The following is a 23,420-nucleotide window of genomic DNA, read 5'->3' as shown; positions in this document are numbered from 1 at the left end:
CGTGACGGTCGCCGTCGAGGCCGGCAACGACGTGTGGCAGTACTACAGCGGCGGCGTCGTGACGGCGTGTCCCGGCGCGCAGTCGGACCACGCAGTCATCGCCGTCGGCTACGGCACTACGTCCAGCGGCACCAACTACTTCAAGGTGCGCAACTCGTGGGGCGCGTCGTGGGGCGAGGCTGGCTACATCCGCCTCCAGCGCGGCGTTGGTGGCAAGGGCATGTGCAACGTCGCCGAAATGCCCGCGTACCCCAAGATCGTCAAGGCGTAAGCCAGACCTTTCCTTCCGTCCTTGTATGGACATTCGATGTGTGCTCTCGTCCATGAACCACCCAAAGATTTAAAGCTTCAAAAGTTGTTCCTTTTGTCTCGTTGTCGTTGTGGACTGGAGCGAGAACGGCAGCAGCAGTTGGTACCTAGCGTTCAATCCTTGGTAGACAGAAGTACCGGTATGTGGATTGGGATTGTAGTTTTAATCGCATCCAATTGGTCGGGTGAATACGTTCTGCTTCGTGCGACGTAGTTGTCTAGTGTAACGGCAAGTGCAAGGACAACTTCAAGCCTGCTGACACGACGTGCAAGGCGGGTGACGCTTGCACCGACGATGCCAAGTGCTCGGGTACAACGGCAAACAGTTTCATGTCCACCGAGATTCCGACAAGGCGTTTTGAATGTTACGACGTATAAGACTCGCGGGGATCAATACGGGCATCCGTAAACGAATCATGGAAAAGTTCTGGCTCGAATCCACGAGGTGCATGTGTTTAGCAACCTCTCGGAGTGACCCACAGGCGAAATGCTAATCGTGTCCTCAAATTCGTGATTCTAAGTAACGTGAAATGCAGTCGGACATCCACTCGGGCTATAAAAGGCTTTGGCTGTCATGGTGAGACATGACTTGCAATTACTCGAGCTTAGGAAATGCTGCAATCTGTGCCAACCACGACAGTGCCGAGGAGTCTCGATCGACAGGATTGCTAGCGGTACGCAGCGCCAGCTGCCGAATCCGGCTCGTGGGAATCGCCATCTCGACCTGTCTCGCAGGCGGCATCTCGACCTCTCGCGCGGGTGGCCAGACAAAGTCATCTGCTTGGATCTGGCCGCGCGCGGTGATCTCCGCGATCCAAGGAGCACGACGACTCGTTCCAGTGCTGGCTGTCGTTTGTCGAGCTCCAATCGCAGCCATGAGTGGGTTCGCTGGTCTTGGTCGCTGAGGGTGAGCACAGGCGCTCTTGGCAAGTCCAGTGGTGGTGGTCGCGGACGGTGCGTCGGGAATGTCTGCGAACCCGCAGTCGTTGTGGACCTCGACCACCATGTACACCGGCCCGTCCGGGTAGCCATAGTCGCTCGCGTAGGCTGGTGACGCATCCGCAATCAGCGGACACTGCTTCCCGCGCAATGGACATCCGACATCGGGTGCCTCGAGCGTTGCGTACGGATGGCTGCCTGGCGGTCCGTACTGCGCGACGTGGGCCGTGAACGCGTTGACGCTCGAGACATACTCGCCTCGCAAGCGTTGAAACCAGTCGTATCGGCGCTTGCCAAGTTCGCTGTCATAGTTCATTGCCCACTGCCGCCCGACGTCCCGCAAATGCGCGTGCAGTGCTCGTCGCTCAGTTAGCGTCAAGCCTGTCGTCCGACGATTTTCAAGTACCGAGGGATGGCTCCTCGCAACGACGGCAGGGTCCGTGCGCAAAAGCTCCAAGATGTTGGTCCGCTTGAACTTGCGCGCGACGTCGCGGGAAAGCGTCTGACCGTTCGGCGTGATCATGCCAGTCAGCGCCGCCTCCGACAGCGACTGGATGTTGACGGGGAGCATGCGCCGGACCGCGTAAAGGGCTCGCAAGGCGTCGTCAGCATCGGCGTCGTCCCACGCTTCTTGCAATCGAGTCTGCTCAAGTATGTACTCGGGCGTGTGCTGAATGGCTTCGTGGCACGCCTCCATGTCTAGCTCGAGCACAAAGTACTCTTCGCGAAGGTCTCTCTGGACTTGCGCGTCCGGGTGCCTCACGTTGGCCGTCCCAATCTCGGTCATGCGGCGGGAGATCTCTTGCATGCGGCGCAAGAGCTCGTCGTAGTTGTCGTTATGGCGCAAAATGACGTCGAGACGGTGCAGGAGTGGGTCGTTGCGAGGCGTGGACGGAGGCAACGGGACGACGCCGAGGCGTTGGTAGAGGTCGGCGCCGTAGATGCCAGGAATGAACTCGATCGTGCAGGGCCGGTGTGCAGTACGGAGTACGTCGTTGACGAACGCAAAGGGCTTGAAGAGGACGTCCATGTCGTTGACGCGGCACAAGAGGTCGCCGGCGACGACGCCGCTGTCGAGCGCAGCGCCACGGACGCTTTTAACAAGCGCGCCATCGAGGCCCGACGCAGCGCCGTCGACGGGCAGAATGCCGAACTTGGGCCCGTCAAAGCGCACCGCGTACGTCGGCAGATCGGCGGCTCGCGTCATTGTCAAAGTAGCAACGACGTGAGAATGCACTTTTCACAACCGACCGGCACAGCTGCCACGTTATCCGGATACGGTGGTGTCTTCCGGCGCAGCAAGCCGACATGCAGTACTACTAGTAGTAAGCACTACTGGCCAAGACAAGTACAATACCAAGGCCTAGCCGCTGCACTTGCCCTGCTGTAAGATGCATCGACTCCAGATTCGTCCAAAGCCGTGGAATGCACTATAGGACACTCTGTAGCCTAGCACGTCCACTCCAACGTGACACGACTTGGATAGGGCGCAAGGGAGAGCTACAGGTCGACGACGGCTGCGCAGGACGCTCGCCGACACGCTACGCGCTGCAGTCAACGCTGCTCATCGTGCCGAGCGATTGGGTAAAAAAGCGACGAGCAGCGTGATTGCTGCTGTGACGAAAACTCACTTGATACCTTGATATTCTATACTTTGATGGACGGATTAGGATCACGGCGTAAAGAAAGCATCAGAAGACTGCAGGATCCAGGGCGACCGTCTCGACTACTACATCGACTTGCTTCGATGCCACTACACACAAAAGCGCCAACGGGTAGCTAATATTACGGCGTCACGGGTTACTCAATCTTCTTTCGGGCTGCAATCGCTGCCATCAGCGGGTTGGCAGGCCGCGCCGGCGGCGCGTCGTCGTCGTCACCACCCACCTTTCCTCGCGCCGCAATCGCCGCCATCAACGGATTCGCCGGTCGAGCCGGCGGCGCGTCATCGTCGCCCTTCTTGCCACGGGCCTGAATCGCCGCCATGAGCGGGTTGGCGGGTCGTGCCGGCGGCGCATCGTCATCGCCTTTCTTGCCACGGGCCTGGATCGCCGCCATCAAGGGGTTGGCGGGTCGAGCCGGCGGCGCATCGTCATCACCCTTTTTACCACGGGCCGCAATCGCGGCCATGAGCGGGTTGGCGGGTCGAGCCGGCGGCGCGTCATCGTCGTCGCCGCCCTTCTTGCCTCGGTTCTGGATCGCAGCGAGCAGCGGGTTGCCGCCGCCGCGACCGCCGCCAAACGGATTCGGGCGCGCTGGCGGCGCGTCGCCGTCGTCGTCGTCGCCCTTCTTGCCTCGGTTGGCGATCGCCGCCATGAGCGGGTTGCCACGGCCGCCGCCGCCGCCAAAGGGATTGGGCGGACGCACCGGCGCTTCTTCGGCCGCGGGCGGCGGCGGCGCCGCCTTTTCGTTTTCCTTTCGGATCTCTTCCTTGACGTCGTGGAGGAGCTCGGTGCGGCCCTTGAGCTTGCGCGCGATCAGCGCCTTGTCGCTGAGCGTGCTCAAGGTCGTACTGCAGCGGTCCCGGAGCTCCTTGAGCAGATCCGTGACGGCCTTCATCGCACCGACAAGGCGCTTCTCTTCGTCAAACTTGTTTTTGGCCATGCGGTCTTCAATGCCACCAAAACAGTCGAGGACCGTGTCGATGAGCAGGATGCAGTACTGGATCTCCAGGCCCGACCGCGTGTCGGGCGTGTCCTTCTCCGGGTTGCGCCGACCCGCGAGGTTCATGCCCGAGCGCTCGGCCATCGGGTTGGTCGTCAACCGAATCTCGTTGATGAGCTCGTCAAAGTCGGCGACTTCCATCTTGTTGCTCGCCTTCTTCTCCAGAATCCGCTTGAACCACTCGCCCTGGCGCGCCTCGATCTTGTCGACCAGCTCCTCCATCTTTTCAATCGCGCCGTTGGCCGCCTTCACAAGCACAAGCGACCCCTTGAAGGTCGCGTAGTGGGCCTTAAGACCCTCCAAGCGCTGCTGGGCGCGGGCGTCGGCGGCCTTGGCCTTGAGGAGCGCCGCGGCTTCGGCCATGGCTTGCGCACCCGCATCGTCGGCGGCGCTCTTGAGCACTTTGGTCTTGACAAACTCGGGTCCGTCCGGGTAGCCCCAGTCTTGATTGTAGGCCGGGGCCGCGTCCGCTTTCAACGGGCACTGCTTGCCAAGCATGGGGCAGCCGACGCCGGGCTCGTCACGCGTCGCGTACGGGTGGTTGCCGGGCGGGCCATACTGCGCGACGTGGCGGTTGTACGCGTTCGCTGCCGTCTTGAACGTGTCCTTGAGACTCTTGAACCAGGCGAATTTACGCCCGGCCATCTCTTCCTTCTGCTGCGACTTCCAGCCCTCGGCAATGTCCCGCAAATGCATGTGCAGCGCGCGCCGCTCCGTGACCGTGAGACCGGTGACGCGGAGACAGTCGAGCGTGCTCGGATGCGCTTTCGCAAGGTCTTGCGGGTCCGTCCGGAGCACTTGGAGCACGTCCGTCCGCTTGTACTTGAGCGCGACTTCGCGCGTGAACTTCTTCCCGTTGGGCGTGAGCTCGTTCTGGAGCTGCGCCTCCGAGAGCGACTTGATGTTTACTGGCATCATGCGGCGGATCGCCTTGACCGCGAGCTCATTTGCCTCCTTGTTTTCGTCTTCCCATTCTTGCTCCTTCCGGGCTTGCTCGGCCGCGTACTCGTCCGTGAGCATGAGCGCGCCGTTGTACTTCTCCATGTCTTGCTCGAGCTTAAAGTACTCTTCGCGCAGGTCTTTCTGGACCTTCGGATCGGGATGCGTCACGTCGGCCGACCCGATTTCCCCCATGCGGCGCGAAATCTCCTCGACCTTCTTCTTGGCTTCTTCGTACGGAATGTCGTCGGCAACGGCAATACCGGCCTGCTGCAGCTGCTTCTCGAGCTTCAGGAGGCGGCGCAGTAAGGCTTCTTGGTCGCTCGACATCTCGCCCTTGTTCTTGAGCATGTCAGCGGCGCTCTCACGGGGCGCGGGCGGCGGCGCGGCCACTTGGATCTGCTTGCGCTTGATGCTGTTGTCGCGTTTGAGCTGCTCAACCTCACGCTCGAGCTCGGCCATGCGCTCGTGGTTGCTGCGCATCGACTCGAGAAACTGGTTGGCAGCCTCTTCGTCAATACCGTCCTTGAGCATGCTCTCCTTGACTTCGGCTTCCGGCGTCTTCTCGTACAGCATCGCACGGTAGCGTAAAAAGTTGGTAAAAAGATGAGTGCCTACACATCATCCAAGTCTCCAACGGATGCAAATGGAACGCGCGCACCGCCCGCAAACGACTTTTGCTTGATGAGCTTGCTGCGCTGGATGAGCTTCTGCGCTTCCTCTTGGGCCTTCTTGGCCTCGGCCATCTGCGCATCGGCGCGCTCCTGCGCGTGGCGCGCTTCGGCGATCGCTGCTTCCGCCGCCGCACGCTCGCCCATGGCGTCCTTCTTGGCGGCTGCAATCGCAGCCTCGGCCTTCTTGCGGGCCTCCTCGACGAGCGCGTTGGCGGCTTCTTGGGCTTGCTTGGCGACGCGGTCGGCCACCGCAGCCTCCTGGTCGGCTTGGTTCGTAAGCGCGTCAAACTGCGCTTGCTCGAGGTCCATCTGGTTCTTCGCGCGCATGAGCGACGAGTCGCGCATGCCATAGGTAGCCGGCGTCGTCGTCTCTTCTTGCTCAAAGTCGTCGTTGTTGTAGCGGAGGCTGAGCGTGATCGACGCGTGCGCGCTGCGGTCGGCGAGAATGAGCGAGTACGTCTGCTCCATCTTCGTCTTGTTGGGCAGCGACGCGATCGGGATCGTAAACGTCGAGAGGAGCTCGGCCGCGCGGATCATGCGCTCGTCAAAGACCCGGATCTCGATGAGCGCGTCGTCGCCGGGCACGCCAAACGTCACCTTGTTGTCTTGGGCCCAGCGCGGGTTGAGCGAGTCCTTCACGACCGGCGTCTTGAACGTCTCGGAGCCGAGGGTGACTTCGCAGTACGGGTTCATCTAGAATCCGACAAAAGACGATGAACTACGGCCGGCCGACGATCGAGAAGTCGCTACCACGTGGAAGAAGGCTTTCGTGAGGTTCTGGATCGAAATGACCTCAATGTCGACGGTCGGACCGCCGGCAATGAGGCTCGAGATGCGCATGGACGGGTCTTTTGGGATGCGAATCGACGGCGCGCTCGGGAGCTCTGGAATCGCTTGCATGCTCAAATTCAGCCCTTGCACCGAGAGCCGGCGGTTCGTACGCGACAGCAGCGACATGCTGCTGTCTTCGTTGATCGACGGCATGCGCCGCGTGCTCGATCGCCCGAGCTGCGTCGACCGGAGCGCATCGACCTCGGACGACGTTCGACACAGCGCTTTGGACGCATCGATTGCGACCTTGAGCGCTTCGAGCCACTCCATCTTCTCTTCTTCGGACGTGCACGACATGACGAACTCGCGGTCGCCGGCCTTGAGCTCGAGGAGGTAGTCGCCCGGCGCGCCCGTGAGCTTGGCCGACGTTGACGGCAGCGACCGCACCGTGCAGCGGCAGTTTTCAAAATTGACAACGCCCTGCGACGTCTTGTCTTTGGCGTCCTTGAAGTACTCGAGCTTGGTGACGGCGAGCACGACGTGGCGCTTCTTCCAGTTCTTGACCATGCGGCCTTGCTTGTACATGGGGCCTTCCTTGATGACGGTCGATCTATTCTCTTGGATGATCTCCGTGATCGTCTTTTCTGGCGCCGGCGCGGCCTTCTCGGTCGGCGCGGCCGTTGGCTTGGCGCGGGCGACGCGGACGTTCTTCTCGACGACCGACATGTTGAGGTTCATGCGCTGGACCTCCTCGAGGTTCGTCTTTGGGATGAAGTCGAGTGACCGCGGCGGCAGCGTGGCCTTGATGAGGTTCTGGACTTGCTTGAGCGACATGAAGAGCACCTCGGTGCCATTGACCTTGTACAGAATGTCGCCGGGCGAGATGCCCGACTCCTCGGCAAAGTCGCGGACGCCCTTAACGATCGCGCCGTCAATGCCAAAGCGCGCGCCGTCGTCGAGGTTGAGGCCCATCTTGGCGTCGTCGAAGACCACGTTGTAGGACGGGACGTTGACGTCGAGGCTATCGACCTCGGCCGACGTGGCCATCTTCTTCAGCGACATGGGCACGATCTCAAACGTGAGCGCGAGTGGGCGTGGCATCGTCTTGATGAGGTTGACTGCGTCCGCAAACTTCATGCCATCGAGGGGCGTGCCACCAATCTCGATGAGGAGGTCGCCGTGCGAGATCTGCCCGATGAAGAGCTCGTTCTGGACCTTGTCGATCTTGAGGCCGCGGATCGTGACGCCATGCTTGGGCGGCGTGATGGCGACGCCCAGCTTGGAGCCCGTCGGCAGGTCGAGCTGGATCAGACGCGGAGGAGCTTCAGCCATCTCGTCGTCGCTTTCTACTTGTTGTCAATCACCCACAGGAAGACCAATACAATGCTTGCCCCCGAGGCTTTTTTACAGGATTCACACCCTATAGCCTAACATTTGTATTGGGTTTAAAACGTTCCTAAAAAAAGACATTTCCCAAGTCGTTTCGCCATAGAAAAGAAATTCGACGGGACAGTGCACCCGCGGCTGTCGGCGCCGACGCCAAGCAACCGCCACGCTCCGCGGTCCTGAGACCTTGGGTCGCGACCACCTAGATCAACTGCCTCGGCCCAGCGACCGCCGAGGACCCGCAGAGAAAATGAGCCAAGTCCGAATCCTGTCCCATATTTCTGCGGTATCCTCGGCGCTGGCCTCAAGGAAGCAGCACGACGCCGCCACGGTCTTGGCTCAGCAAATGGCGCCTGCTGTACGAGCACATCCGAAGGCTGCGTATGCAAGCCGTGGGATGTACCATGGTACCGGCTGCTTGGTGCGCACATGGCCGGCGAGGGCCTGGCAGCGCGGTGCCTCATGATGAGGACTGGTGTCGCGAGTAGCCACGGCGGATTGCCGATCAGGTCACGGACGAAAACGCATGCGTCACCGATGTATTTCATATGTAGATGTTGTCTCTCTTGATGTATGTATAAAAACGCATGCTGTTTCATCGTAAAGCTCGACGTGCGACCGATATCTTGTCGAGGCGGAGAGCGGGAGCGGTCACTTGTCGGGTTGCTGTGGGGTTGAAGCGCGCATCGCACCTGGTGTGTCGCTGCCAGCGTCAAACGAGCTGTCTTCCGCGCAGTAACGCGGGTCGTCGAGTCAGCTCGGTGCGCGGTAACGCGCGTTGCACGCCTCGTCGCTGCTCCGGGGGCGACGCCACGCATCCATCATCATGATCCTCCCATCCCGTCCCATTTGCCTCGTCTTACCTCGTTTGCTGCTTGCACCGCGCAGAAGCATCTACCTCCCTAATACCAGCAGCCTCCTCATGGACGACTCTTGGGATGGACAGGCGACGTTGGAAGTAGCCGCTGCGCCAGAGTTACCGCTGCGCCCGCGACAGGCCATCTGTGATTGGCGCGCGGACAACCGCAGTAACCAATGGCTACGCTCCAAAGATATGGTCCTCGTGGCCCGCGCGTGGCGGCAGCGACGACAGCCTCGCGCTGGCCTCGGCCGCCGAGCTTGCAAGCAGACGCTAGACGCAGCGTACAAGCAGCGGGCGGCGACAGCTTGCAGCAGCTCGGCCCTCTAGCAATGTGTCACGCATTCCGCAGCGCGACCAACGCTGCCCCGCCTCTTTTCCGCGTATCCGGACGCCCACGGTAGCGTATCCGGACACGTCGCCTTTAGAAACGCAGCGTGGGGAATTTTGGCTTTGGGTCGTTTTGTGGCGTTGATCGGTCCGCCCGCTTCCGCCTGCTGCTGCGAGAACGACGAGCAGCATGACGTGGCCCTGCAGCAAGTGCGACTACACATCCAACGAAGACGGCGTCGACACGTGCGTCGCCTGCGGGACGCTGCACACGTCCCGCACCAACACATCCTCGATGCGCACGCTCTCGTCGGTCTCCACGTCGGCGTCGCACGCCGAGAGCGACGTGGCGACAACGGTCATCATTGAGCTGCCGGCCAAGCAAAAGCTCGGCGTGAAGCTCATGCCGCCCAAGACAGGCGTCATCGAGCACGGCCTGAGCATTGACAACATTGACAATCCGCTCTTGGACACCAAGGTCGCACCCGGCGACCTCATTGTCGCGATCGGTGGCACGGACGTCGACGGCCTCGGCTTCTCGGAGGCCATCGAGCTCATCCGCAAGATGCCACGGCCGCTCGCGATTACGTTTGAAATCGTGCTCTCGCGCCGCGAGAACGCCCACAAGAAGAAGCAGCGCGAAGAGCTCGACTCGACGCTCGGTGAGACCGAGCTCCCGACGTACGCGGTCGTGTTTGAAGAAGGCCCGATGGGCCTTAACCTCGAAGAAGCCACGCGGTATGGCATCGACGGCGCGGTCGTCAAGGCCGTCAAGGGCCAAGCCAAGTCGAACGGGCTCATCTCGATTGGCGACATTGTGTGCAAGGTCAACGAGACCGACGTGCTCTGCATGCACTACAACGAAGTCATGAACGTCATCCGCAAGACGCCGCCGCCCCGGACGCTGCAATTCGTGCCCAAAGACAAGCTGCCCGACGTCCAGCGCGTCAACTCGCGCAACTCGGAGGCCGCGCTCAAGCCGCGTCCGTCCGAGATGCCCATGTCCAAGTTTGCGCAGAGCTCGCGCATTGTCAAGGCCGAAGACGACGAGAACAAGTCGATCCAAGAACTGATTCGCGAAAACAAGACGGCGACGATCAAGAAAGGGCGCATGTACAAGCAGTCGCGCGTCCTGAAGCAGTGGAAGGCCCGGTATTTTGTGCTCAGTGTCTCGAAGCTCGAGTATTTCAAGAGCCCGTCGTCGACGTCGTCGCGCGGCGAGCTCGAGTTTCTGCACCACCGCTGCACGGTCCGGAGTCTTCCGTCCTCGACCGACATGGTGTCCAAAGCGCCGGCGATCCCGGCATCGTTCCTCCTCGAAGTCCGCGCCGACGAGAAGCGGCTCGTCATGGCGTGTGCGTCCGAGTCGGAGAAGAAGGCGTGGATGGACGCGCTCAAGCTCGCGATCGACGCCTCGCGCACGATCTTTGCGTCGCGCACGGCGTTTACCAGTGGCGACGGCACCGGCCGCCTCTCGCAGTTCGACTACGACTCGTTCCCGACACCCGTGCTGCACGTCTCGGTCATCTCGGCCACGAACCTCGCGAAACCTGGCGCGACCGTACGACCTCCTCTTTTTGTAAAATGATGGCACGCTGACCGACTGTGTTTGGGGCATTAGGTCAACGCCATGTGTGAGATTACGCTGAACGCCGAGACGTTTACGACCATGGTCATCAAAGGCCAGCGGTCGCCCGAGTGGCGACAGGACAATACCGTCACGTTTGAAGCCACGAGCGACGAGAGCGTTCTCGAGATTCGCGTGTACGACGAGCACGGCTTCTTCAAGTCCTCGGAGCTCCTCTCGACGCTCCAAGTGCCGCTCAAGACGCTGCCCAACATGGAGAAGACGTTCAAGGAGTACCCGCTCGTGCTCGGCAGCCGCACGTCCGGCGCCGTCCTCACGCTAGCCTTCGAGTACGTCAACAAGGCCAAGGAATACCAGGAGCGTGTCCGCGGCAGCCGCCGCAACACGCTCTTGAACGACCGCGAAGAGATGCTCAAGATCAAGTCGGACGCGCAGCACGCGGCCGACGAGGCCGAGAAGCGTGCGCGCCGCGCCGAAGAAGAAGCCAAAGCGTACCTCAACGAAGCGCAGCTCAAGGCCGAGCGGGCGATGGAAGCGGCCCGCGCCGAACGGGAAGAGGGCAAGGCCGCGGTCGAAGCCGCGATGGCCGAAGCGGAGATGGCCAAGCAGTTTGCGGAAAAGCAAGCTGCGGAAGCCAAGCGCGCGCAAGAGGAAGCCCAGGCGCTCATTGAAGCCAACCGACGCATCCAGGAACAGTCGAACGACCTCCCGGGCATGCAGTACTCGGAGGCTTTTATGCAGTACCGCAAGATGCTCCTCGATGGCAAGAAGGAGGAGGTTGTCCGCGACGTCATGAAGAAGGACGGCGTCGAAGACCGGTCCATCGATGCGTTCTTTTCCGAAATGAAGGCGCTCGACCTCAAGATCAAGGAGCTCCAAGCCGAGGTCGAGAAGCTCAAGAGCGGCCGGGGCGGGCCCGCGAAGGACGAGCCCAAGTCGTTTGACATGAGCAACATCTCGAGCGACCAAGCGCTGCTTCTGCGCCGCCTCCTCAAGCTCGAGAAGCAGCTGCAGCAGGCCGGTATCGCGATCGCCGACGACATTCCGTACGAAGAAGCCAAGGTCAAGGTCGAGACCATCTCGCGTCGCATGGGCGAAATCGGGTCGGCCGACGTGACGCATCCGGATCCGAAGGTCCAAAAGCAGCTCCGCGAAGAGTACTACAAGCTCGAGCAAGACATGGAGAAGTACAACACGGCGCTCATGCTCACGGACGAGTACGCGGCCGAGCAAGCCCGGAAGGAGCGCGAGTGGGAGGAAGAAAACGCCGAAGCCAACGCGCTCGCGGTCAAAGCGATCCGCCGCATGATGCCGGTCGATGTCGCGTCGCGCTCGGAGGCGCAGCTCCAAGAGGAGCTCACGCCCAACGGCAAGCGCCTCACGCGCGAAGTCGCGCTCAAGTTTAAGCGCACCAACATCCTCCAGATTCTGCGCACGAGTCCGCAAGACTTGGCGAAAGCGCACCCGAGCGTGCTTGAGAACCTCCGCGTGACGGGTCTCACCGTCACGGAGCGGCGCGCGGTGCACATGCACTTGCGGGACGTGGCCGCTGGCTGGGAAGGCCAGAAGGGCGAAGAGATGGCCGCGCGCCGGTATGCGTTCTTCAAGACGCTCAAGGAGACGTTCAAGACAGTCGTCAACTCGTACAACCGTCACGTCGCGCAGTACGGCCCGCCCGGCAACCACCCGTATGCGACGCGGGACAACCCGGACATTGGCTGCCCGCTGCTCGGGAAGCAGTGCCCGTTGAAAGCCGACGCGGCCCCGGCCTACATTATCGACCTCGGGTATCCAACCGAAGACGTGTACATCGAGTCGACGGTGCAAAAGTCGTCGGCCGACGACGCCGGTGCACAGGCGCTGGCCGAGGCGAAGCGATTGGCCCAAGAAAAGACGGCGAACGTGCGCTCGGAAGGGCTCAAGCAGCACTACAAGAACAAGATTCGGCTCGTCGCCGATGCCAACGGCGCGTGCGAGAAGCTCGATGCGGAGATTGACCACATGGAGACGCAGCAAGCGCACTGGATCAAGACACGCCTTTCGCACGACAAGAGCAATACGACGTCGCCGACCACGATCAAGGTCGAACTGGCCGACTTTATGACGCTCGTCAACCAAGTGCGCTTGTCGTCCGTCTACTTTGCCGAACGCTCGGGCATGAACCTCACGGGGAAGCGCGACCCGGCCAACGACACGGCGGATTCGCGGTCCGCGATCGAGTGCGGCCTCGCGGTGGTCTTTTGCGACGCAGTCGTCGACTGCTTTGCCGGCATTGAGCACCGCCTCGAGAAGCTCAAGATCCAGGAAAAACGCCTCCAGAGTACCGTGCCTGCGACGCGCGAGCTCGTGGCCGAGCTCAAGGAGCGCAGCAACGCGACGATGGCGAAATTGCCGTCGATGAAGGCCGCCACGCGCCGTCTGAAACCCCGCGCCGACATTGAAAAGGAGATCAAGGAGCAAATGGCGTCCGAGGGCGGTGGTAGCGCAGCGGCTGCACCCGCAGCCGAGCCCGAGCGGCCACCCAACCCGATGATGGCGGCGCTCGCCGGCGGTCGTGGCGGTGGCCGGGGCCGTGGTCGGGGCCGAGGCGGCAACCCGTTGATGGCGGCGATTGCCGGTCGCGGCAAGAAGGGTGACGACGACGATGACGCACCGCCCGCACGGCCAAACCCGTTTGGCGGTGGCCGGGGCGGCGGCAACCCGTTGATGGCAGCGATTCAGGCGCGCGGCAAGAAGGGCGACGACGAGGATGACGCGCCAGCGGGCGGTGGCGGCCGCGGTGACTTTCTCTCGGCCATCCGAGGACGCGGCGGCGGTCGCGGCGGTCGGGGCGGCATGCCGGGTGGCGGCGACTTTCTCTCGGCGATCAAGAACCGCAAGAAGGCCGAGGACGACGACTAGCGTGTATGTAGGTAGTGGATTAACTAAACTAAATAGCAGCATATACACCGTGCGCGTACTGTTGTTAGAACGCGCAAACCGCCATGCCGGCAAATTTGGTCGAGCTCGTTGCTCGTTCTGCCACGTCATGTCCACACGCGATATGCAATGGTTCAATTGAAAGTTGCATCGTAAACTCGAATACGACACCACTTTTTGCATGTAAATATTCTACGTTGACGCCGTCCAATGCGCAGCGTCAAAGCAGCCTCGTCGTACCGGTATGGCCAAGCTGGGATCGCCAAGCTACTGGACTGTGCGCCGCACGCTGCCATGCACTTCAAATGTAGGGCATTTGTCCCAAATAGAGCCTAATTAGGTCGAAATGAGGCAGGAGGTGCACTCGCGTTCCCCAATTGGCGAGAAGATCGCCGCAGTGGCTTCAGTGTTTCCTCGACGAAGAAGATGAAGACGACGACGATGATGGCGCCGTGGACGCTGCGTCAAATCTGGGCCGCGGCCGTCCACGTCGCAGACCACGCTCAGCAAGTGCAATGTCGGCGGTTCCGGATAATACGCTGCTCCCAGCGTGCCAGGTCACTTTCATCCGGATTCCGATCCAAACACGGCTGGTAGGCTGCCGGCTCAACATCCTGGCCAACAAGAGACCTGTGAAATACACACTTGTAGTAATCAATGCCACGGATCAACTTGTACAAACAAGGTATCGTGTTCTTGGATCTGCTACTACCAGCTCTGTTGTCCTTGTTCTGGAACGCGCATCATGGCGTTCGAGGGACCCAATTTTCCGCCTCGCACAGCCAAGAATCATAAACAATCGTCCATCAGCAAGTACCCACGCGCCACAGAGTATCAGAGCGACGGCGTCGTTCGTCCATGGACGGCGTCTAAAAGCCCGCTCTACCTCGTGCAACCTGCATTCTCGTCGACAAACGTTGGGTGTTTTTAGCCTCAAAGATCGCAAACGTCACTTTACAACCAGAAAGCCGAAGAAGAGGGGCCATGGATCGTCCTGTCCGCGCCATCATCATTGGCGCTGGCCAGCGTGGCCGCGCCTACGCAGAGTACGCCCTCGAGCGCCCCGACCTCTTTCAAGGTACAACGCCGCATGCAAGCACCGTCGCTGACGCTGCCTAGTGGTTGGCGTCGCCGAGCCCGTGGCGTACTGGCGGGACCACACTGCCTCGACGTACGTTGGCGTTGGCATCCATACGCCGTAGCCTTATATCGACATGCGATGTGACTAGCTATGGCATTCCGCCCGACGCCGTCTTTACGACGTGGGAAGACGCGGCCGCCAAACCCAAGTTTGCCGACTGCGTCATCATTGCGACCCAAGACTCGATGCACGCTGGTCTGCTCCAGATGGAATCTAGAAGCCCCTGATCGACATTCTGGTAGAGCCTGCGATCGCCTTTGCCGACCTCGGCTACCACATCTTGCTCGAGAAGCCCATGGCCGTGACCAAGGACGACTGCATTCGCATCCACGCCGCCGCCACGCGCAACAACGTCTTGCTGGCCGTGTGCCACGTCATGCGCTGCACGCCGTACTCGCTCAAGCTGCGCGAGCTGATTGCGAGCGGCGCGATTGGCAAGGTCGTCAACATCCAGCACATCGAGCCGGTCGGGTTTTGGCACCAGGTGTGGACACTATTGTCTATAACTATATGGACAATCGACGCGATCTAGGTGCACTCGTACGTCCGTGGCAACTGGGCAAAGCAAGCGTCGTCGACGTTCATGCTCATGGCCAAGAGCTGCCATGACATTGATTACCTGCAGTTTCTCATGCAAAAGGACGTGCGCGCCGTGAGCTCGTTTGGCTCGCTCTACCACTTCCGCAAGGTCTCGACCCCCTTCTTAGAGTAGATGTTTCTTATTTTGGATTAGGACGAAAAGCCAGAGGGCGCTGGGGACCGGTGCCTCGAGTGCCCCATTGAAGCGTCATGTGTCTACTCGGCCAAGAAGATGTACCTTGGCGTGGATGACGCGCCGACGTCGTTCGAGCCGATCGAGATTGAGCAGTGCGACGGCTCGAAAGCAGCTGTCAAGCCGAGCAATCAGTCGTGGTACACGGGCAAAGCCAGCGCGTCGCAAGGCAACCAAGGCTGGCCCGTCAATGTCCTCCACGGCACGACCACATGTGCGGGATATTATGTCATCGTGACAGCTCTGTTTAGAACACCCGACGGTGGACAACATCACGCACGAGCTCGCGACGGGACGTTATGGCCGCTGCGTCTACGAGTGCGACAACGACGTCGTCGACAACCAAGTGGTCAACTTTCAGTTTGTCGATGGCGCAACCGCATCGTTTAGCATGGTCGCATTCACCGAGCAGCAGGTACGTTTTCTTTCGTCTGCGAAACCGAGGACAATCTCTCCATCTTTGACTAATAGTGTGTTCGTACCACGCGCATCTTTGGCACCCACGGCGAGCTCAGTGGCAACGGGTCGACGATTCGCCAATTCGATTTTCTCACCCGCAAGATCACCGAGATTACGCCGGCGGGGCTGCCGTCCACGTCCAAGGTCAAGGGCCACGGCGGTGCCGACTTCTTTATGATTGAGAATTTCGTACAAGGCGTGCGCACGAACGACGCGAGCGTCCTACTGACGGGCGCCGACGAGAGCTTGGCGTCGCATCTCATGGTCTTTGCCGCCGAAGAAGCGCGCTTGACGGATTCGGTCGTGCACATGACGTAGGCTTCCATTTGGAATGTTGAGTTTTATGTGAGCTCTTGATTGAAAGGATTGTGGACTTCTTTAATCAGATACGCAGCGACTTGCATAACGCTTTGTACTGCGTCGTGATGCAATGGGATATTTTGTTGTTTAACTGCCCGTCGGTGTAGTAGCTTTCGAGGTTCTCGTCGTAGGTGCAGCCGGCGCGCAGCATCCACGCGTGAGCCGTGTCGAGCGAGATGCCGTTGTTGATGTTGATCTTGCGGCTCTCCAGTAGCGCGCGCAAAGTCCCGTCATCTTCGGCAAGGTACTCTCGCATCTTCATCCAGATGAATCGCTGTGTCGACTCGACTGTCGGAGGTCCGTGTCCGGGTACTGGGTGCGCAATCGAGGCCTTAATGTCGTCGAGTAGCCCGGGAAACGCGCCCATGATGCAGTCCCTGCGCCACCGGCCGCGATTATCCTCGCGAAAGCCGCCCGTCAACAAGAACTCACTTACCCAGCCGGCGACGGTACGAGGTGTGTAGCTCTTGGCAAGATTGTACGCCTCGATGGCAGCCGCTGCGCAATCGGGTCGGGTTTGCACGGGCTGAGGTTCGCGCATCGCCGCATGGTTGTTCGCGAGGTCTGCTCGCTGCGCAGCAAGGCTCTCGTTGTCGTTCTTGTAGAGGCGTTGAAGCACGTGCACCACAAGAAGCCCTTGGTCCCGCAGACGCAGCTTCTGCTGCGCAGTCTGAGTCTTGGCAAGGTCCGTCGGTGCGACCTCTCTGTCCGCCGGGTCTGTATTGCTCATGTCCTCGACGTCCGTAGCCTGGACTTTGCAAAGCTCGTACAGACGGTCGCGTGCGTGCAGTTGTAGCAGAGTCCGGATGTGCGCATCGAGGGCCAGCGCCCGGGCCTCGATCAGCGGAATACGCTTCGTAAGGTACTTGATCTTGTCGCGATGAGCACGAGCAGTAAGCGGTCCGCCGTAGCTCTTATCGAGCTCAAGTAGTAACGACGGCGCGATGTCGTCAGGTGTGCGCACGGCACCGAGAGCTGGATGCGACGTCCAATCACGCCACGTCATGCGCTTCAAGCCGAGTTGTCGACGGCACACGTTGAAGACGTCGTGCCTGGGTTGCCCCGTGAGAAGCATTTCTCGTAGATCCGCCTGCGCAGCCTCCTCCGTGTCGCGACGACGCCCCGGGCACTTGTTGCCATTCGGTTTGTACACCCACGCACGGAAGAGGCCCGATTTGGCCTCTCTCATGATCGACCCCTCGCGGATGGCGCAGCCTTCGGTCGAGTCTCAGTATTGGGCGGCGAGGAAGCGCCCTCGTCGTCGCCTGGCAACACCCACGCGGCTCCAAACAGAACGCTGCCGGCGAGCAGGGCTTCGTCGCGGCTGTCCTCGTACGGCCCATACTTGGACTTTATCTTACCGCGCTTGACTTCCTTGACGTGGGGTCGGTAATTGCGTTTGGACGAGCAGTACGTGACACCGCATTTGGCGCTCATCGTCGCGGCGCGAAGTGTGCAATTTCAAACCGTAATACGTCTAGTTTCTTATCCGGTAATTATGTATAGAAGAGGCTAAAAGTCGTAAATTTGGCAGTCGCACTGGCTCGAATCTTCAAACTGTGCTGCAGCATCTCTTGCACCTCTCGTGAGGCATAGCGCACCATATTCTAGTGTAGTGCTTGACAATACAAAGGTCCATATGTATGGAACCTTGCTGGGTAACGTCCCAATTTCGATTTATTTTGGATTAGAGCACCGACACCGTGCGACGGACCCCTAGCCCGCTGTGACCAATGTTGTCAATACACTAGACGTGTAGAGAAAATATCATTTAGATACTATACCAATTGTCAGCTCTTAATTCGTTGCGCGGGAAAAGTTCCAAGAGATGGCATTTTCCTCGCCGTTTCAGCTTTTATCAAATGGATGCTCACATTGCCCTTGCTGTTGGGGCTTGAAACGTCCCGATTCAAACCAACCAATGAACGCGCAGCATTTTGCAGCCAATGGCCACACGACGTGACTCTTGTCATGGCCCGACGACGTGCAAGTCCTGCGACCGTGGGCTCGACGCCGGACGCCGTTGAGCACATTGCAGGCTTTGTCCAGCACCACTATACGATCGTGCAGCTCTTGTCTGCGCTTCCATCCTCGGCCAAGACGCCGGCGGTGACGGCCCTCGACGCCCTCCTCGTGACGGCGTCCGTGCGCGTGGCCTGGCCCGAGGTCCACATACGCTTTGCGCCTAGTGCTGCGACGCTGCGTCATCTTCTTGACGTCCAAGTCATCGGTGTACGCGTGTGTTTGCAAGTCGATGTCGATGCAAACGGTCTCGCTCTCCTTCGCCGGCTGTCGCCCGTCGTGAACCACGTCTCGGCATCGTTTCCGCGGACCAAGGCGGCGAGTGCATTGCAGTCCATTCTCGCCGCATGCCCGCGCCTCTACAGCGCCGATCTGCACGTTCAAACGTCCATTGAGTCCTACGCGTTGTTTGATCGTCTGCCGCTCTCGGGACTTGCCGAGCTCACGCTGCGTGGCGCGATGCCAGCGTCCATGGTCATCGACGTCATCGCCATGCTCGCCAACGGGCGCAGCAAGCGCTTGCACCTCTTTGAAGTCACGTTTTCCCAGCTCTCGGCGGACGCAGCGGTCGCCTTGTGTGACGCCATGGCCGCGAGCACAAGCTTGACCGAGCTTGCGCTGGACAAGGTGTCGGGCGTCGACGAGCGCTTTCTGGAGCAACGGAAGCTGCCGCCCAAGCTGCGTCGTCTCCAGCTCTCAGCCTTCTTCCTCGATGTACCCTGGCGCGAAGGCGACTGGCGACGCGAAGCGATCGAGCACTACGCAGCCATCCTGCCGTTCGCGAGACACCTCGTCGAGTTTTCGAGTTGGCTCGTGACGCACATCTCGCGTGACGCACCCATGGGCTCGTTCTTCCGTCAGCTCAAGGTGCTAGAGCTTCTGCGGGACCCGCGTATCACGCCCTCGTGGCCTCACATGCTGTCGCTCTTGCCCGAGCTACCATCGCTCCAGGAGCTTCGCATGACCAACTGGTACATCCGTGACGACACGATGGGCAAGAATCTCGCGAACGCGCTGCAGCACTGCTCCCACCTGCGGTATTTGAGTATTTATGTGGACTACAACTTTTCGACGACGTGGCTCACGCAGATCGTGTCACGCAAACTGACCGGATTGACGCTGCGCGTCGCTCGGTGTACCGGCCCGCGCCTCGTCCAGCTTGTCAAGATAATACTCGCAAGTTCGTCTTCGCCCTTGCGCTGGGTCGCGATTGAAAAGCAGTTCTGGGCCATGAGCGAGCGCGCAACGACCACCAAGCACCTCAATGCTGCCAACGCGACGCTTCAGTACGTCGAGTGGAGCCGCACCGAAGACCAGAAGCGAGCCAACGTCAGCTACTGGGACGACAAAGCCATGGGTGACAACCGTCTCGTCGTGTTTTGCCGCTCCAAGCCATGAGACTCTAACGTTGCAAGTCACAAAAGGCAATCATTTTTCCGCATTTTTCTATTGGTCACAACGATCACATTTATAGCCAATCCTGAGCGTTGAATCGCTGCCGCGAGGCCTGATCGCCCGAACGACGTATAAAATGAAGTCACCCATACTTACAGTTAGCCCAGCGATAGACAATGTTGTCGCGAGCCCGAAACGTTACCTCCCGTCGCCATTGGAGGTATACCGCGAGAGCTATCGACGATGCCTTTTTCGCGGCAAATGCCACAGTTAGCAGGCATTTCGCGGCACCGTGCATCCAATTCCATACTAGTGTACTCCATCTAAATTGATGTAGTACACTCGCTTGCCATGCTGCGTGTGCGTTCCGAGGCGTCCAACCCCATTTGCGCGGCAAGTTGGGTTGCGAGCTCTCAGTGCTATGTTGGCGCGACAAAAAAGATATGGGCGACAGCGATTGGCACCAATTACATGATTTGCACCAATCCGATCTGTCAGATCCAAAGATATGCACCAATCACAGACGATAGAGTGCTCCTCGATCTTGCACATCGCATTTCTTGTCTTGCCAAGAATGGCCCAAGTCGAGCTCCGAACGGTCAAGCCGATCCGCGTCGCGATGCTGCGCGCCAGCCTCGCGTCCTTTCATGACCAAAAAGGCGTCTGGGGCGAGCTCTTGACGTTCATTTTTGGCCAAGGCCTCGCGCCGCGCGGCCCCACGATCGCAAAGTACTTCTCGATGGAGCCCATTGACCTGGCCGTTTGCTCGCCCTTGGATCCAACTGACCAAGTCAAGAGCCACGACCGCATTGTCGTCGAGGACCTCGAGGAAGCGCTCATGGCCGTCTACACGCACCGCGGCGCCATGTGCGAAATCGAAAAGGCGTACGAAGCGCTGTTTCCGTGGCTCGAGGCCTCCGAGTACGAGCAAGCAGGCCCGAGCCGCGAAGTGTACGTCCAGGTGCCGATGCGCCCCGACGTGGAAAATGGCGACTGGGACAACATCATTGTCGAGGTGCAGGTCCCCGTCAAGCGCAAGGCGACATAGTAGGCGACATGACCGAGTTAAAGTCCTTTTCTCCGGAAAACTTGCTTTTTGCGCGGCTACAAAAGCTTCTACCCCGCCTCGAGTGCGTTGGCGTCTCGTAGGACCCACTAGCCTATCGAGCGGTGTGGTTGTCCTGACAATAAGCAAGGTCAATCCATGCAACGTGAGACATGCACTCGTCGTCGACTTCCACTGCAAAAAGACAGCCAGCCATACCATCAAATTACCGTATTTTATACGCCATTTACCGTATCTTCGACGTCATGCAGCCGCGTCAAAACCCATCCAGCGTTCTTGGCTAGGTTAGTAGGCAGGAGGTCTTCGATCGAGTTCAGGAGCAAGCTGAAGCAGCAGCAGACTGCCAGCCTGGTGGCGCCACCAAAACAGTGCATTTTAAAATACTGTATATACTTTTAATAGTGTGTGACCTACATTTTCGCCTTTGGGTGTGGTGCAGAAAGATGGACGGGAGCACGAGCGCGCTGAGCAGCGAGACGCAGGGCGGCCTCCTCGTCGTCGTCATCGACACCAACCCCGTGCACTGGATGCGCCACGTGGCAGGCCAGCCACGCGAGTTCGGCCTCAAGCATGCGGTACCGTGCGGCGCGGCCATGGCGCGTAGCTCATGCGTCGATGCTAGATCGAGAGCATGCTCCTGTACGTGAACGCGTACCTGCTGCTGCACCGCAACAACCGACTCGTGATCCTCGCCGCCCACACGGGCAAGAGCGTCTTCCTCTTCCCCGACCCGGAGGGCACGAACCGCAATGGCACGGCCGAGCAGTTTGCGAAGGTCAAGGAGCAGGTATGGCGCAAGCTGCTCGAGCTGAGCGAGACGCCTGTGACCGAAGGTACCTTGCATCGCGCGATGCCAGGGCTCATGGATGAGCGGCTAGGCAACGCCAACACGTCGCTCTCTGCCGGGCTCTCGCTCGCCCTTTGCTGTACGACCCACGCATCTCCTGGATTATGCATCGATCCTTTTTCTTCATGTAGTCATCAACCGCGCAATGAACGAGCAGCGCGACTTGCGCCCGCGCATCCTCTCGATCCAAGCCTCGCCCGACTTTGCCGCGCAGTACATTTCCATCATGAACTGCATCTTCTCGGCGCAGAAGAAGCACGTGCCGATCGACGCGTGCGTTCTCAGCGACGAGCCGTCGTCGTTTCTCCAGCAGGCCGCGTACCTCACCGGCGGCATCTACTTCAAGCCGCGCGACGTCGATGGCCTCGTCCAGTACTTCCTCACAATCTGGCTCGCCGACACGAGCACGCGCGCGCTCCTCAAGCTCCCGAGCCAGGGCAGCGTCGACTTCCGCGCCATGTGCTTTTGCCACAAGAAAACGATCGCCACCGCGTTCGTGTGCCCGGTCTGCCTCTCGCTCTTCTGCGAATTCCAGCCCATTTGCTCGACGTGCGGCATCCGCAGTCACATTGCGCCGCCCCGCCGCAAGCGCGTGCGTCCGACAACGTAGCCTTCGATGAACCACTTGGACGACGATTGTATCAACTTGATACGGTACGGGTGTGTCGGTAGACAAGCTGTGCTGAGTTGTTGGTGCTTGGGGGTTGACTCGATCGAAGCAAGGCAGTACCGGCGTGGAAAGCAAGCGTGCCAGACATGACTGGAGCACACGTAGCCATGGGTTAGTGACTGAACAAGAGCCGGGACGGGCTCTACGGAGACCACAACTGGTGTCCGTGCTGCAGTAGCGGCATGATGAAGGCGACCGGGAAAAAATAGATGCGGTGATGCGTGTACGGTGCAGTGTGGCACGGAACCAGTTGCACACCCATTTTGGATTCCTCTGTCCTGCCTCGTCACTTGTCCGACTCGAATGTGATGTGCTCGAAGATAGAGACTGCAAGCTGCAGTCCTAGTAGGTTCTACACCACCGTCAATATATACCTGGCGACGAGCACAAAACAAGCTCTCTAAATCTGTATTAGCACGTGATGCAAATGCTCCGTCGTTGTGTGGTCCAGCCACTCTTGACTACTTGGCAGAACGCGTATGGATCCCACAGTATTTATAAGCGTTCTGTCAAGTCGCCAACGTTCCACGCATAGATTTTATATGGCCATTCCCACGATCAAAATATAGTCTCCAACGTCGTCTTCAACTGCTACAACTCGCATCGATATCTCATCGCTTCCGGCATGCGCTGCGATCTCCGCCGGACAGGGCACACACGCAGCTTTCAACCCGGGAATCAACCAAACGGTCGCATTCGTTGCTCGCCGCTCACTGAACTGTCGGTGGTCGCTGGCATCTTGCGAGTACCCGTGACTGTGCGGTCCCTGCTGACGCGTGGTTCTTTCCAGCGATACGATTACCACCGTGGCTTAGAAGTCGCGCGACTCGCTCGGATTTATGGCACAACTTCATTATGCAGCACCTCGTCCTGAGCCTTGTATTTTGGGCCAATGCTGCAGCCTCACTCCTCCATCCATCGGCAATGCTCGGAAACGCGATCTCGCTGTCGCCAAATGAGGACTTACAAAGACCCACCCCGTTCCTTCTAACCACGACATCGACGCCACCGAAGAACGCGACAACACTCGTCCCGTTCACACCTTGGAACTCGACCTCGGTTGCGCTGAGGACGTCGTCGACGCGACCCGTGGTGACAGACATCGTCCTGCCCATCATCACTGGGACCTCGACGCCAACATCGTCTCTTGCCAATCTGCCAACAGGTGCGTAGCATGTGCATCGCTATGCCTAATGGGCAGCGTAGATGTACACAGCAGTTCGGCGAGCTGGACCGTCGTCGTGGCTTTCATCGTCTTCATTGCGAGTGCCGTGGGCCTCCCTCTTGCTGCTTGGATCATTCACCGGCGC

At 59.8% G+C, this 23,420-nt stretch overlaps 9 protein-coding genes across 9 annotated transcripts; 6 read left to right on the top strand and 3 right to left on the bottom strand.

Moving 5' to 3' along the window:
• Nucleotides 1-19: 19 nt before the first annotated feature.
• SPRG_05089 (hypothetical protein) lies at nt 20-271 on the top strand (the record flags this gene model as incomplete). The annotated part of the gene is made up of 1 exon (XM_012343598.1): nt 20-271. A coding segment is annotated over one exon (252 nt), but the record flags the coding sequence as incomplete, so codon positions are not given.
• A 643-nt stretch (nt 272-914) lies between these two features.
• On the bottom strand, nt 915-2,478 carry SPRG_05088 (hypothetical protein; the record flags this gene model as incomplete). The annotated part of the gene is made up of 3 exons (XM_012343597.1): nt 1,304-2,478; nt 988-1,114; nt 915-931 (listed from the first exon to the last, which is right to left on the bottom strand). The coding sequence occupies exons 1-3, from the start codon at nt 2,453-2,455 to the stop codon at nt 915-917; spliced, it is 1,296 nt and encodes a 431-aa protein (XP_012198987.1). The 5' UTR covers nt 2,456-2,478.
• Nucleotides 2,479-3,019: 541 nt separating this feature from the next.
• SPRG_05087 (hypothetical protein) lies at nt 3,020-7,667 on the bottom strand. Its single transcript, XM_012343596.1, has 3 exons — nt 6,276-7,667; nt 5,513-6,218; nt 3,020-5,465 (listed from the first exon to the last, which is right to left on the bottom strand). Exons 1-3 carry the CDS (start codon nt 7,626-7,628, stop codon nt 3,049-3,051), a joined length of 4,476 nt encoding a protein of 1,491 aa, XP_012198986.1. The 5' UTR covers nt 7,629-7,667; the 3' UTR covers nt 3,020-3,048.
• Nucleotides 7,668-8,986: 1,319 nt separating this feature from the next.
• Nucleotides 8,987-13,412, top strand: SPRG_05086 (hypothetical protein). Its single transcript, XM_012343595.1, has 2 exons — nt 8,987-10,432; nt 10,493-13,412. The coding sequence occupies exons 1-2, from the start codon at nt 9,062-9,064 to the stop codon at nt 13,358-13,360; spliced, it is 4,239 nt and encodes a 1,412-aa protein (XP_012198985.1). The 5' UTR covers nt 8,987-9,061; the 3' UTR covers nt 13,361-13,412.
• Nucleotides 13,413-14,362: 950 nt separating this feature from the next.
• Nucleotides 14,363-16,068, top strand: SPRG_05085 (hypothetical protein; the record flags this gene model as incomplete). The annotated part of the gene is made up of 8 exons (XM_012343594.1): nt 14,363-14,456; nt 14,498-14,549; nt 14,608-14,714; nt 14,762-15,003; nt 15,052-15,207; nt 15,253-15,493; nt 15,543-15,706; nt 15,763-16,068. The coding sequence occupies 8 exons, from the start codon at nt 14,363-14,365 to the stop codon at nt 16,066-16,068; spliced, it is 1,362 nt and encodes a 453-aa protein (XP_012198984.1).
• Nucleotides 16,069-16,132: 64 nt separating this feature from the next.
• SPRG_05084 (hypothetical protein) lies at nt 16,133-17,299 on the bottom strand (the record flags this gene model as incomplete). The annotated part of the gene is made up of 1 exon (XM_012343593.1): nt 16,133-17,299. The coding sequence occupies one exon, from the start codon at nt 17,297-17,299 to the stop codon at nt 16,133-16,135; it is 1,167 nt and encodes a 388-aa protein (XP_012198983.1).
• A 782-nt stretch (nt 17,300-18,081) lies between these two features.
• SPRG_05083 (hypothetical protein) lies at nt 18,082-19,572 on the top strand (the record flags this gene model as incomplete). Its single annotated transcript, XM_012343592.1, has 1 exon — nt 18,082-19,572. One exon carries the CDS (start codon nt 18,082-18,084, stop codon nt 19,528-19,530), a length of 1,449 nt encoding a protein of 482 aa, XP_012198982.1. The 3' UTR covers nt 19,531-19,572.
• A 521-nt stretch (nt 19,573-20,093) lies between these two features.
• On the top strand, nt 20,094-20,643 carry SPRG_05082 (hypothetical protein). Its single transcript, XM_012343591.1, has one exon. It carries the CDS (start codon nt 20,102-20,104, stop codon nt 20,573-20,575), a length of 474 nt encoding a protein of 157 aa, XP_012198981.1. The 5' UTR covers nt 20,094-20,101; the 3' UTR covers nt 20,576-20,643.
• Nucleotides 20,644-21,020: 377 nt separating this feature from the next.
• SPRG_05081 (hypothetical protein) lies at nt 21,021-22,108 on the top strand. Its single transcript, XM_012343590.1, has 4 exons — nt 21,021-21,168; nt 21,216-21,426; nt 21,472-21,519; nt 21,572-22,108. The coding sequence occupies exons 1-4, from the start codon at nt 21,037-21,039 to the stop codon at nt 22,048-22,050; spliced, it is 870 nt and encodes a 289-aa protein (XP_012198980.1). The 5' UTR covers nt 21,021-21,036; the 3' UTR covers nt 22,051-22,108.
• The last annotated feature ends 1,312 nt before the right edge of the window (nt 22,109-23,420 follow it).

This window comes from Saprolegnia parasitica (assembly GCF_000151545.1).
Source record: "Saprolegnia parasitica CBS 223.65 unplaced genomic scaffold supercont2.14, whole genome shotgun sequence".
Lineage (NCBI taxonomy): Eukaryota > Oomycota > Saprolegniomycetes > Saprolegniales > Saprolegniaceae > Saprolegnia > Saprolegnia parasitica.
The sequence above is the reverse complement of the archived record's forward strand: the minus strand, read 5'-3'. Positions and strand labels throughout refer to the sequence as shown.